Below are 12,109 nucleotides of genomic sequence, written 5' to 3'. Positions count from 1 at the left end.
CTGTTCATCCACATTCTAATTTTGCTATTATGTTTATTTCTGTGTTTTTTTTTAAGACAGATGTAATAAAAAGTGAAAAAGTCAGTTCTACTTTTGGTATTGAACTTGTAGGATAACTGGCTCATTGTCCATGTAATTGTTGTATGTCCATTCTCACAGGAGAATTTACATGATAACAACCAAATGGTTTTATGTAAATTCCCTGATGTTAGCATGTGATCACATCTTACATTTCTTGGGTGTGCTTGTGAATATGCTTGGCTGTGGGGACAAAGTTGAAATCCATATTCTCAGTAATTTCCTCAGGTAATTAAGTGTGTGATATTTGCTTGAAATTAGTATTAAAGAATTTGCTACACACCAAAATTGTCACTTTTGAGATTTCTAAATGCAATTTTTCCCCCTTGTCCTCCCTATCGAATTAACAATATGGCCATTTGTCTATGCATGCTTTTATTTTGCTCTAGACCAAAAACCTGTATGTAACGTAGTGATAACACTATCATTGTGAATTTATTTAAAACACTCAGATGGATATGAATTATTAAAGTCAGAGATAACATTTGTTTACTTTATATTTTTAGGCGTATCCACCCTGATGCAGATATCTTACTGGAAAATTGCACTTATTTAACATGAAATAAGGTGTTAAAATTTCAGCCACTTTGCAGTTTCTTTCTGTTAACATACAGATCATGTTTATAAAAGTCTTCATATGACACCAGTCCCAATTTTCAGTTTATACTTTTTAAAAGTGATCATTTCTATGAACTGCATGATTTCAGTTGATTTTATAATATATATTTCACAAAGATATTGTATTACATATTTTTTAAAAATAAAGATGTTATTCAAAGCCATGTCTCTTTTTTTGTACAAAAAGTATTGACGTTTTAGAGCCTAGTGTGTTCTGTGTCTGGCTATGTCCTCATAGAGTCATTGTGTAGAACAACAGACTGTAAAGTGAGTAATTTAAAACGTCATCAAACAAAAATTTCGAAAATCTCAGATGACATATTAACATACCCACATGACATAGGTAAACGCATTCAGTGTTTCAGAGCTAATTCGCGTCCAATCATAATACAGTACATAAGCCATCAAAGTGTTTTTTGTTTTCCTCCGAGGTATGTTTTTCAGCCAGATTTTTTATTTTCTGCATGGTTTACTCTTAGTAATCGACGAATGTGAGGACTTTTATTTCTTTCAGAATTTGGATGAATTACCCCGGAAGTTTTTTATATTAGTTCCTACATTGGGCTTTAAAATACTATTGACTGTCATCTCACTTTACCGACGGGGGAAACGCAGTGCCAAAATAATACTGTATTCTCGTGTGCAATATGGAGGAGAACCGTGATAGATAATTCAATTTATTTGCTTCTCTAATTTGTATTACCCGACGAACTGTATTCATAGTACAGTAACGACTTAAACCAGCATTGTTGTCGAGCGACCTGTGCAGCATTTGGTGGTACTGTCTGCCATGTCTGTCTCTGTTACTGGTGAGCCTGTGGTTAAAAAGAAACAAGTTCGTTTTGCCAGATTGGAGGAGGATGAGGTCAACGAAGATCAAGAGGAGGATACCCTTTTTGACAAAAGGAAAGACACCAGAGGAGCACTCAGAAGTGCAATCAAGGGAGGCAGAATACTGGACGAGGAGTCTGACAAGGTTGAAATCAAAAGTCGGGGACGGAACACCAGTGACTCCGGAGTGTTCACCCGATGGATAATCACACTGTCTCTTTGTGCATCATTTCTGGGATTGGTAATGCCATTTGAAATCAGTCACGTATAATGTGCTTAAATGTCACCATGTTGTGTTCCGTAGCAACAATTGTGTTGTCTTCTCACAGCTACAGAGCACAAACTATAGCCCATAAAGGGAAGATAAGACAGCTAAAAAAAAAAAAAAAAAATCATATTCGTGGTCAGGCGCTTACAGTCCTAACGACGACAGTGCCATTAACATCATGTATGCAGTTAGGAGCAAGGGTGAACGAGTGAAAAAAGTGCTACAAAATAAAACATTTAAAACGTAAGATTGTCTTCGTCTAGTCCAGATGTCCAGATATTGTATGCCCTTATTTGGCAGGATCATTTGAATATCAGAGGTTGTAGAACAGACTCTTGAGTGTGGCGTGAGGAAAGAGTAACCTTTGCCCCAAAATCAAATTGACACTCATAGATACCTCAAGTCAGGCTGATAAGAGTTTTCTTTCTACAACGATGACGACTTAACTTTCCCACCTTTGAATTTTATAGTGGAACAATTGATTTGCAGTTGTTCTGTAAGTGGATTGTTTTTACCATTGAGAATCTTGTGCCTAATGCCTCTGTTTTCAGGGAATGTCCATTTCAGTGCTTGGTCCCACACTGGAAGACTTGGCAAGAAATGTCAATGAGAACATCAGCAACATCTCTCATGTCTTTGTGGGTCGCTCCTCAGGATACATGGGGGGCTCTGTGTTGGGAGGGATTCTGTTTGACTTTGCAAATCCCCACCTGCTGCTTGGTAAGAACTTGAGCACACAGGAACAGCAGGAAGAGGATATAGTTGTGAAATGTATTGTTTATGAATGTTACACACCCAGAGTATAAGGTACTTTTTTCTTCTTGAATGTAACAACCGGATAAACCCCCAAACCAAAATAAAAAAAAAAAAAATCTATTGATTCTGGCCACAAAGAATCAAAAACAAAAACATATTTCTTGTTGCCTTCAGCTGCAGAACAATGTAAAACACAATTTTCATTAAGCGTATTGCTCAAATTTCAAGTCGTCATGCAAAATCATTGACTATATTGTGTCAATTTAAGAAAACTGGTTCTCAGTAATTGACAGTGGGGTGCCTAAAGCATTGGGCTGTGCTTCACTTGTATGATGTCTTGTTGCTCAGTCATTCAGTCAACAGTCAGCTGAGAATCATGTGTATTAGCTAGAGTTAATCATGATTTGTTTTTTTATATTATGGAATAACATGTTGCGTCTGAACGAGTGTGTTATTTGCACATTTGCAGTAGTCTGGGATACATGTCAAATGGTGTTCCTTCTGGCTCTGCTGATATAATTTTTACATTGTGCAATTAATACATGTATGGTAGATTTTTGGTTTCATTAATCAGTTATGATTCTTTCTACTCTTAGTGGAAGCCTTTAGCGTTCCAAGAGTTTTACTGCATTTTTCTCATGGAATGGGGTCTTTTACCATATATACCATACCATATATATGGTATACCATATATAGGTCTTTTATATTATATGTTATATGTTTATATGTTTTAGTTCAGATGGTTTCATTAAAGTTTCATGTCCTGCATGCTTCTAAGATAAATTGCTTCAAAACAATGGATTTTGATTACTTTGATGTCATTCAAACATTGTTTTCATATTTTATGTAGTTAGGGAACAAGAAGAAGAGCCTCACTTGCAGATTCAATTTTTAAATCACTATGTCCCTCAGACATTGTCAAATAATTTTGTCTCTCCAGGATTCTCCATGCTGTGTACAGCGTTTGGAATGTTTGCCATCCCTTTCTGTAAGAAAGCGGTTCTGCTCACTGTCTTGATGGCCACTGTTGGTGTATCAATGGGATTTTTGGATACAGGTAAGACTTTAAATCCAGACAGAAATAAATATGCTGTACTTTACAGGCATTGCTCTTAATTATGCATTATGCATGTTGACAGGTGGAAATGTCCTCATACTCAATACATGGGGGGACCAGTCTGGACCCTACATGCAAGCGTTGCACTTTTGTTTTGCAGCTGGCGCCTTTGTTTCACCAATCATTGCCAAGCTGCTTTTCGGACACAGTCATGAATTGAGCGAGAACCCGAGCACAGACCAAGAGTCAAAGCCCCTCCACCTTCAGCTTGCCAAAAGCAAGGGTGGCTTTCTCAAGTCCATGTGGGCTTACATCGTGATCGGCGTTTTCCTTGTCCTGATCTCTTTGTCCTTTTTCATCCTGTATATTCGTAGCAGCCCTGCTCGAAAGAAAAGCAACAACCAGTTGGGGAAGCCCAAGGTTGCCAGATATCACAAAACCCTCATTTTCCTCCTTTCTCTTTTTTTCTTCTGGTACGTGGGGGCTGAGGTGGCTTATGGCTCTTTTATCTTCACCTACGCCAAGGACTTTGCCAAAATGCCACAGCCCCAGGCAGCTGGACTTAATGCTCTGTTTTGGGGCACATTTGCTGCAACAAGGGGCTTGGCTATCTTCTTTGCTGCTTGCCTCTACCCAGGCATGTTGATCATTTTGAGTCTGGTGGGCTGTACCATCTCTTCCGTTCTCCTAGTACTCTTCAGCAAGCACCAAATTGCTCTGTGGTCCTGTACTGCCCTATATGGAGTATCCATGGCAACCACATTTCCAAGTGGTGTCTCCTGGGTGGAGCAGTACACCACAGTGACGGGGAGCTCTGCAGCAGCGTTTGTAGTGGGTGCAGCATTGGGCGAGATGGTCCTGCCTGCGCTTGTGGGTTTCCTGCTGGGGAAGTTGCCAGATTACCCAGTACTCATGTTCCTGTGCTTGACTACTTCTGTTGTGACCTTCATCCTCTTCCCTATCATGTATAAACTGGCTACCTTCCCCAGTGGACCAAGCGGTAAACCACACATCAGAGGACTCAGAAGGGAATCGGATGACAGTGAGTATCAGCAAGCACTCCTCGACACAGGTGGCAATGAAGATGAGGGAGAGCAAAATGAGGATGACGAGGGAGCGGATCAGTGGAACGATGCAGATTTTGAGGTGATTGAAATGGATGACGCCAGCCTTAGTTCACCAAACAAAGCTTTTTCACAACCTGATGTGGCCGTGACAGCTTTGAACTTTGAACTCTCTATGGGTGGAGCTCAGGTCTCTGCATCTCCCACCGAGACCACGGGCTTGGCCTCATTGCCTGACTCCTCCGTTTCAGCTCAGGGGGACTCCCCAGAACAACAGCAATTACTTGCCCTGGACAGGGAAAAGAAAGACTGAAAATCGGGCAACTGACAGTCTGTTTTAATTTGCAGTTCTGATACTGCACGGTTTCCAGCGGTTCATGAGAAATCATGTTACCTGAAACCTACGCCGAGCATTTTGCGTTGATGTCTGAACTATTTGCGATAGTTGCGCTTCTTGCATGTTAACCATTCCTGTTCTTCTCTCTTAATAAGCCATGAAGGTCATTATGGAATGGTTGAAGTTGTTGCAGTTTTCCTGTTTTTGAAGAGATCTAGATAAATTGTGAATTGTTATAATCACAGTTTCACCTGGAGGTATGTAGAGAAAGTCTTGTTTACACTATGGTTTGATTGCAGCATCCCCGCATTTCATCCCAAAACAAGTGGCAGTCCTCGTAGAACATTAATTCTGATGTTTCCTTGATACCTTGCACTAATGAATATTAAGAAAACATTCATTTACTTATTTTTATACCATGCTGAAGTCATAATGTGTCTTTCACTCTTGAATCAAAAGTTTGTGGATTTCATCTTTCTTTCAAAATATCCAAAAAAAGTGACTTCCTGTGCAGAAATATTTTGGGAGGCATGTTGTGTTGATGAACTGCAAAATGTTTGCCCCAGTTTACGGCATTCTGATGTTAGTTTGCCAGCAGGCTTTTGCACTTTATTGTGAACACAGAATGTTTTCAATCTAATTGTGGTTCTTTTATTGCCCAATGAAAATTGTACAAAATCATGTCACCATTCAAATGTTTCATATTTTGAATTGTGAATTTTCTCTGAATTTTCTATTAAATTATTATAATTTCTGGTCATAAAATCAGAAACTACATCCACTGATAATCATTTTAAGTATAAAGAATATCTTATGAAAAAAGTTCACTTCATACAGTCAGTTTTATTATCAATCCTAAACCTCCACCCATACAGATATTGATTAAAAACAAAACATAACAAAAAAAACACTTCCTTCATTTTTTTTTTTTTTTTACAAGTATACAATTACACATTTTGTGTTCAGTTGATATGGAGCTAATAGAATCAGTCTTTACATAGGTAGATACCGTATACCGTTTAGCATAGAGAAAGCATTAGAAATGTGAGTAAAAAAAAACAAATATGCACAAAGAAATAATATATACTCTTGTCATAAATAATGAAAAAAACATATTGCAGCAGTCCCAGAAGTTAGTAAAACTCTGAAAATGTCAGTGTTTCAGAGATCTTAGGCTATTCTCTGTAGAGAATGGGGTATTTAGAACCATTCTTTTAAGGGCGAAAACAAACACAGACATGGAACTCTGACATAATAATTGATAAAAACAACAAGTTTTATGCATGTTGGTATTTCACTTTGTTGTTTTTTTTGTTTGTTTGTTTGTTTTTAAAATGGTGACATACATTGAGAATTTCGATGCTATACAAGGACTATTTACAAAAGGTTGTTCCAGTATAAAAAACACCAAATTACAGTGGTATGTTCGCCAACTTCAGAGTCAACTGTTAGGACTCGGAGTTCATGAGAAGTCTATAGAAATTATTGTCAGACTTGAATGTTTATAAATTGCTACAGCGCATATGAAATTTAATTACAGTCCTCATTTTGGATCAGACTGGATACAATATAATGCTGTCTCTTTAAGATGTAGGTGTAGTTATCAACAAATGAATAGTCTGGGAAGAAAACAGGCTCACTCACAGACCATAGCAGCGAACCATGATGATGCAGCAAATGGGATAAAAAGAAAAACAGCTCACCCAAGAGCTCATAGAAATACTTATATATGACAATCAGCAACAGGACTCAAATCGAGGATACACAAACACTAGCTGAACCAAAGAGTTGAACAGCAATTAGCACCAAAGTATCGAAGCGCCCGGGTTGGTCAGAATTGCTCCAAGAGCTGACGGAGGTAAGGGGCCTTGGAGAGTTGTCTGTTGACCCGTGACAGTTTGTACAGAACCGGACAGTCAAGGGAAACGCACGGCACTTGTCTCTCTGCACTGCCACTGCAGCTCCTGCAAATCTGAACAAACACCGGAGTGTCAGAGATGTTAAATCAGTGCTGCACAAAAAAAAAAACAAAAAAAAAAACATTCATAAAGCGCATTAAAAAGAACAACAACAAAAAAACAAAAAAAACAAAACGAAAAACCAGTCATTCTGAAAAGGTTCGATCCTGTCTGCCCAGACTCTGATGACTTGGTGCTACTCACACACATTTTACTAAGCCATTAGGCATGACTAGGTGTAGGATATTTACGACATGTGACCATCTCTTAAGCCACTTCTAGTGCAGGACAGATAAAAGGGGAGGCAGTACACAGAGAAGAGAAAAGTAATTACAGAGGAAAATGAATCTCCTCAGTATTTTGGTGTATGAGAAAAAAGTAAAGCCTTATCCCTGAACTGGCACTTGTGTGTTTCATAACCAGTTAGGTAAATATCAGTGCCAAGATTACAGTCCTCTGTCCCCAGTGTCCTCACCTTCAGTAACTGGTCTTGTTGGCTCTCCCACTGCCGTAGGTCCTGATTTAGCGTGACCACCACGCGCTGGGGCTCGGCCCGGCAGCGATCACACACACCCAGCTGCGTTAGCTCGTCACACACTGGGCAGTGAAGGGTAGTAAAATACTGAGATATCGTGCCTTTCCTCCCCGGTTCATCCCCTCCGACCACAGCTGAACACGAAGCCTTCTGAACCTGGATTGGAACAGAGACACAATGCTTAGACATACAGACTACAGCCTAGATTTGTCAGAGGAAACTAAACAAAGCTGCTGAATTCAAAACCCACTGTAAAACTACTCCAGAGGTCCCTGCATCCAGCCCTAGAGTACTGTGGCCCTCTTGCAGCATTACTTAGAAGCTGCTTTTACCTGGTAAATATGTGTGACTTTCAGCCCTTTAGAGACCACAGCTGCAAGCCACTCTATAACATACCACGTCTCCTGGACTGGATTTGGGTGCCCCTGTTCAAACCAGTTTCTACTCATGCAGAGCTGAATAATGACTGTTATGAACACCCACAGTGAGTGTTCTCAAGTATGTTAACAGAGTGGATCAATTCCAATTCAGTTGTTTGGCATTTATGCAACAGATTTTATGACCATCTTCTGATCCACTCAAATATCAAGCTTTTTTTTTCTTGTTACAAACAAACTCAAAAGTATACATACACACAACTCAGCAGACCACAGAGGACAAAATGGAGACTCTCAGTCTGCTCGATGTTTTAAAAAGTTTACCACCAGGTGGCATCAGTGTTTCATAAAGTGAAATGACAAACTGTAGAACTAACTCAAACAGCATGTGTTCTGTTTCACTTGAATTGTGCTCTACGATTGCCTAGAGCAATACAGTACCTTCTGAAACCTTTTAAAAGCCAGTGCATATTAAGAGGGTACGGTCAGGGGACCAGCTATGATCTATGGGAAAAAAATTGCTGGTTTGTTTCAGCCCACTAATAAGTAGCTCGGACAGACTATGGATATACTGGTGGTGCCAGCAGTCAGATTATTCCTGACCAGGGGCATAATCTGCTTGGGCTCTTACCCTGGGCAGCTCCTGATACCAGCTGAACACATCCACACCAATGAGGTTAAAGATGCGAGCCAGTGGAGGTAGGATCTGCTTGGTGATGTAATAAGTGGTGTTGAGACGGAGACTGGGGTCCTGTAGCACCTCCATCGGCCGACGAACCAGCTGGATGAGTGGCAGGCCAGGCCTTCCATAGACGATGACGTAGGGCACCCTCTCGCCCACGCGAGGCTCCAAACGGCGGTCATATGCCGTCATACGCCTGAGGGAACGAATAAGAGATTCTATTGCAGTGATTTTTTCTTTACTCAAGTCTTGGGGATCCCCTGCCTTACATATCTTTGTTTCAGCCCAGCACTAGCAATCCCGATTCCACTGATCCACTAATCATCAAACCCGTGATTAGTTCAATCAGCTGTGATAATTCAAGTGAGGGTTAAAACAGAGACATGCAGAGCAGGAGGTTTATAGAACTGGTGCTGAGAACCACTGCTCTGCTGGGTCTTCAAATACCATTTCTTTGGGGAAAGAGTAGAGATACTGATATCGACAGAGATTTGACTGCAACAGAAATGTGATAAACCACACTGTTAGAAGACACCAAGGCGTATTTTAGTAATCTTATTATACAAAACATTTGTTTGAAAAGAGATGAATGTTTATTCTTCTTAGTTTATACCCCCCCCCCCCCCATTGCATTTGTATTCTGCATGAAACCAACTATGAATTTCTCCCAACATTGTTTCTGAAATAAAAATTTTCCACCCATTAATGGCCTTGTTGCTAAGCAACAGTCTCAGGTACAGTACGCTGAGACCACATTGGTAGGGAGCGCAGACAATATGCATTGTGGGGAATCAGTAAAGTGATTCAGTCAGAATGGATTTCTAAGCACACGCTCATGCTTAACACGCTATATATACACACACACACCATCAAAAATGAAATATATTCACGTCGTATATACTATAATCTCACCCTGCTGAACAGACACCCTTATTCAAACATGCACACATACAGACCCACATGCGGACTACACCTGGTGTTGGTATGTACCTGGTGAGCTCCAGGGCTGGAACGCAGGCCCCTGGTCTGTACGAGCCGCTTCCTCTGTACTCCTTGGCAAAGGTCAAATCCTGCATGCTGGCTTTGGCCTCCACGATCTTCATACACTGCCTCTGGATATACTGCTTCACCTGACTTATGTCCCGTGTCTCAAAAAGCAGCTTAATGGAGCGTTCTAGAATCTGTGCAATGAAAATCGGTATATGTCACAACATATTCACGCACCCTGGACTACGATTTATTTTTTTCTTCTTTGGATTGGCCAAAACGTCACAGCGTGAAATAATGGAATGTCAGGAGTGAGATGTCATAGTTGTCAGTGACTAAGAAGACATTTAGCAAGTGTAAATTTAAGATTAAGAGCACAGAACTTCTATTTGATTGACAGCTGAAGCCTTGCCCTGGCTAGATGTATCGTAACCATGAGTAGAGAAAAAAAACTGAAATTGAAAACGCTTGTTACCTTGGAAACAGCAGGGCAGCCATCTCTGCGCACGGTCTCTATCCCCTTGGCATCAAACACAGGGTCCTTCTGGTCAAGACTCTCATACATGTAACCCACATAACGTTTCTTTGTCTGCAGGACGCAAGGCAGATACACCTGAAAACACACACACACACACACAAACACACTATTAACACCAAATACGCATTGGCAAACATATTACTGAAAAAAACCTTACTCTACCTTCTCAAACTTGAGTTTGACTGGTTTGGGGTTGGTGGCTGTTACCGCCTCGGCAATCTCGTTGCCAATCTTAAAAGCTTGCTCTTTAGTGGCCCCCTTTAGCAGGACAAACATACTGTTGAAGAGAAAGAGAGAAACAAAATTAGTCTTCAAGCAGCAAATGATATTTGATGCCTTAAAACAGCAATGGTTCTGCGACTACTCATCACTCTGGTACAAATTTACGTTCAGAACCATTACAATAATTTTCCTCATGATTGTCATGTCTGTCGTTTCCCTTTACTTAACACCTCGTTCTCAACGTCAGTCTTGACAAGTACAAACCCTATCTCGTGTCTAGTTTCCTCAAAATACTCTACCGAGGCTTGCGGGTATGTGCTCACAAAAAATACACACCATAATCAGAATTTTTGTCTGTCAGTAGAAATGTATTAATTAATCTGTACTGAGTAATGAATTAAGTAATTAGTCACAAATAATCCGTTTAACACTGCTGAACAGTATTTACCTGTCTGTGTCCCCGTAGACCACACGCGCGCCCCATTTCTTTGTGTCGTTTACCAGCTTTATGGCTCTTTCTAGCGTCTCCCTGGCTTTGTGGACAATGCTATCTCCAACCTAGACCGGGAAAAAAAAAAAGGAAACAATCGGACATTTGTGACCCAGGTCATGGCAACGTAGGATCACTGAAGTCTTAAAGTCTATGAAGAGAACAGATGACACTGAAAAAGCAAACATATTGTGATGGACTTTACGTTTAATCATCAGAGGACCAGCCAGAGCCCCTCACCTCCACACTAGGCATTCGGCCAGAGAAGTTGGCCGACGTGTAGCCAAACGTGACATTGGCAATGAGCTTAAGTCCGAGCTGTCGAGCATCCAGTAAACGCATGAGTGCCTTGTCGTTCTTGTAGGCTTTCATGGACTGCTTGATCATGATTCTGGTCTTCAGGATCTCTTCCAACATGCTTGGCAGTACCCCTTTCCGCACAGACGGCTGCACAGACACATGAAAAATGGCCCAAAAACACATAAGCAGCTTAGCATACAAGTGACAACAGAAACATCTACACTTACTTCATGAATGAAAAACAGGGTCTGGTGTCTTTCTTTCCTTTTTTTCAGTGACATGAATATTTGCATTTCAGACTGGGTTAACTACATGCTTCTTGCAATGGTCTCTGTGTAAAAATCAAAAAGAGCTGTAAATAACCTTGACAAAGGCTATGCCATTAGGAGACACAGTGATGTCATTGCGGAGCTGATGGAGGAGCTCTGGAGGAACTCTGAGAGATGTGCAGCCAAACCTAAACTCGTCAGATCTGAAAGGCAACAACAAGTAGTAAGAGAGAGAGTTAAACAGCAAAGGAGAAGATCATTCACTGCTTGAGGCACAACATACAATAAGCTTAGACACATAGTTCTTTGTAAATATAAGATGAAGTATAATTTGTGCAAACTGTTCATTGTTAAAAGAAACAAAAGAGAAATAAAAAGCGACAGAGGAGGAGTTTAGTTATCCTTACGTTCCCAGGTTCTCCACATGGCCCAGGCAGGTGGAGAAGCAGTAATTGTAGGCAATGACAATAGAGGGATAAAGGGACTGGAAGTCTAGCACAATGACAGAGTTGCTGTAGAAGCGTGATTCAGGCTCCATGATGAGAGGAATGCACTGAGGTGCTCTCTGCTGGGTTCGCTGCTGAATGCTGGGGGTCACAGGGATGTAGTTCATGGGCTTGGCTATCCTAAGCATCATGGACTCCACACGGTACTACAAGAGAAGAACAAAAGAAGAAGACCAGTGAAAAAACAAGGAGAGAAACAGAGAGAGAGAGGGAGAGATACAGAGAGAGACTGTGAA

General features: G+C 40.7%; 2 protein-coding genes across 3 annotated transcripts in view; one reads left to right on the top strand and one right to left on the bottom strand.

Moving 5' to 3' along the window:
* Positions 1-1,337: 1,337 nt before the first annotated feature.
* On the top strand, positions 1,338-5,712 carry mfsd4b (major facilitator superfamily domain containing 4B). 2 transcript variants are annotated; one of them, XM_030771484.1, is made up of 5 exons: positions 1,338-1,768; positions 2,347-2,515; positions 3,492-3,608; positions 3,691-4,820; positions 4,863-5,712. In XM_030771484.1, the coding sequence occupies exons 1-5, from the start codon at positions 1,487-1,489 to the stop codon at positions 4,983-4,985; spliced, it is 1,821 nt and encodes a 606-aa protein (XP_030627344.1). In that variant the 5' UTR covers positions 1,338-1,486; the 3' UTR covers positions 4,986-5,712. The 2 variants fall into 2 exon arrangements, with proteins under 2 accessions (XP_030627344.1, XP_030627343.1); XM_030771483.1 differs by having other exon boundaries at positions 3,691-5,712.
* A 737-nt stretch (positions 5,713-6,449) lies between these two features.
* The window catches only part of rev3l (REV3 like, DNA directed polymerase zeta catalytic subunit), a 36,715-nt gene continuing 31,055 nt past the window's right edge, over positions 6,450-12,109 (bottom strand). The window contains exons 23-32 of the mRNA XM_030772122.1: positions 11,775-12,019; positions 11,462-11,570; positions 11,039-11,245; positions 10,757-10,866; positions 10,249-10,363; positions 10,024-10,161; positions 9,552-9,742; positions 8,511-8,757; positions 7,443-7,658; positions 6,450-6,981 (exon numbers count right to left, since the gene is read on the bottom strand). Of these exons, the coding sequence (XP_030627982.1) occupies positions 6,841-6,981; positions 7,443-7,658; positions 8,511-8,757; positions 9,552-9,742; positions 10,024-10,161; positions 10,249-10,363; positions 10,757-10,866; positions 11,039-11,245; positions 11,462-11,570; positions 11,775-12,019 (1,719 nt within the window). The 3' untranslated portion in view covers positions 6,450-6,840. The remainder of the gene's footprint in view (positions 6,982-7,442; positions 7,659-8,510; positions 8,758-9,551; positions 9,743-10,023; positions 10,162-10,248; positions 10,364-10,756; positions 10,867-11,038; positions 11,246-11,461; positions 11,571-11,774; positions 12,020-12,109) is intronic.

Source organism: Chanos chanos, chromosome 4 (genome assembly GCF_902362185.1).
Source record: "Chanos chanos chromosome 4, fChaCha1.1, whole genome shotgun sequence".
In the NCBI taxonomy this organism is placed as follows: Eukaryota; Metazoa; Chordata; class Actinopteri; order Gonorynchiformes; family Chanidae; genus Chanos; species Chanos chanos.
Note: the sequence above shows the minus strand (reverse complement) of the source record. Positions and strands in the feature narration are given on the sequence as shown.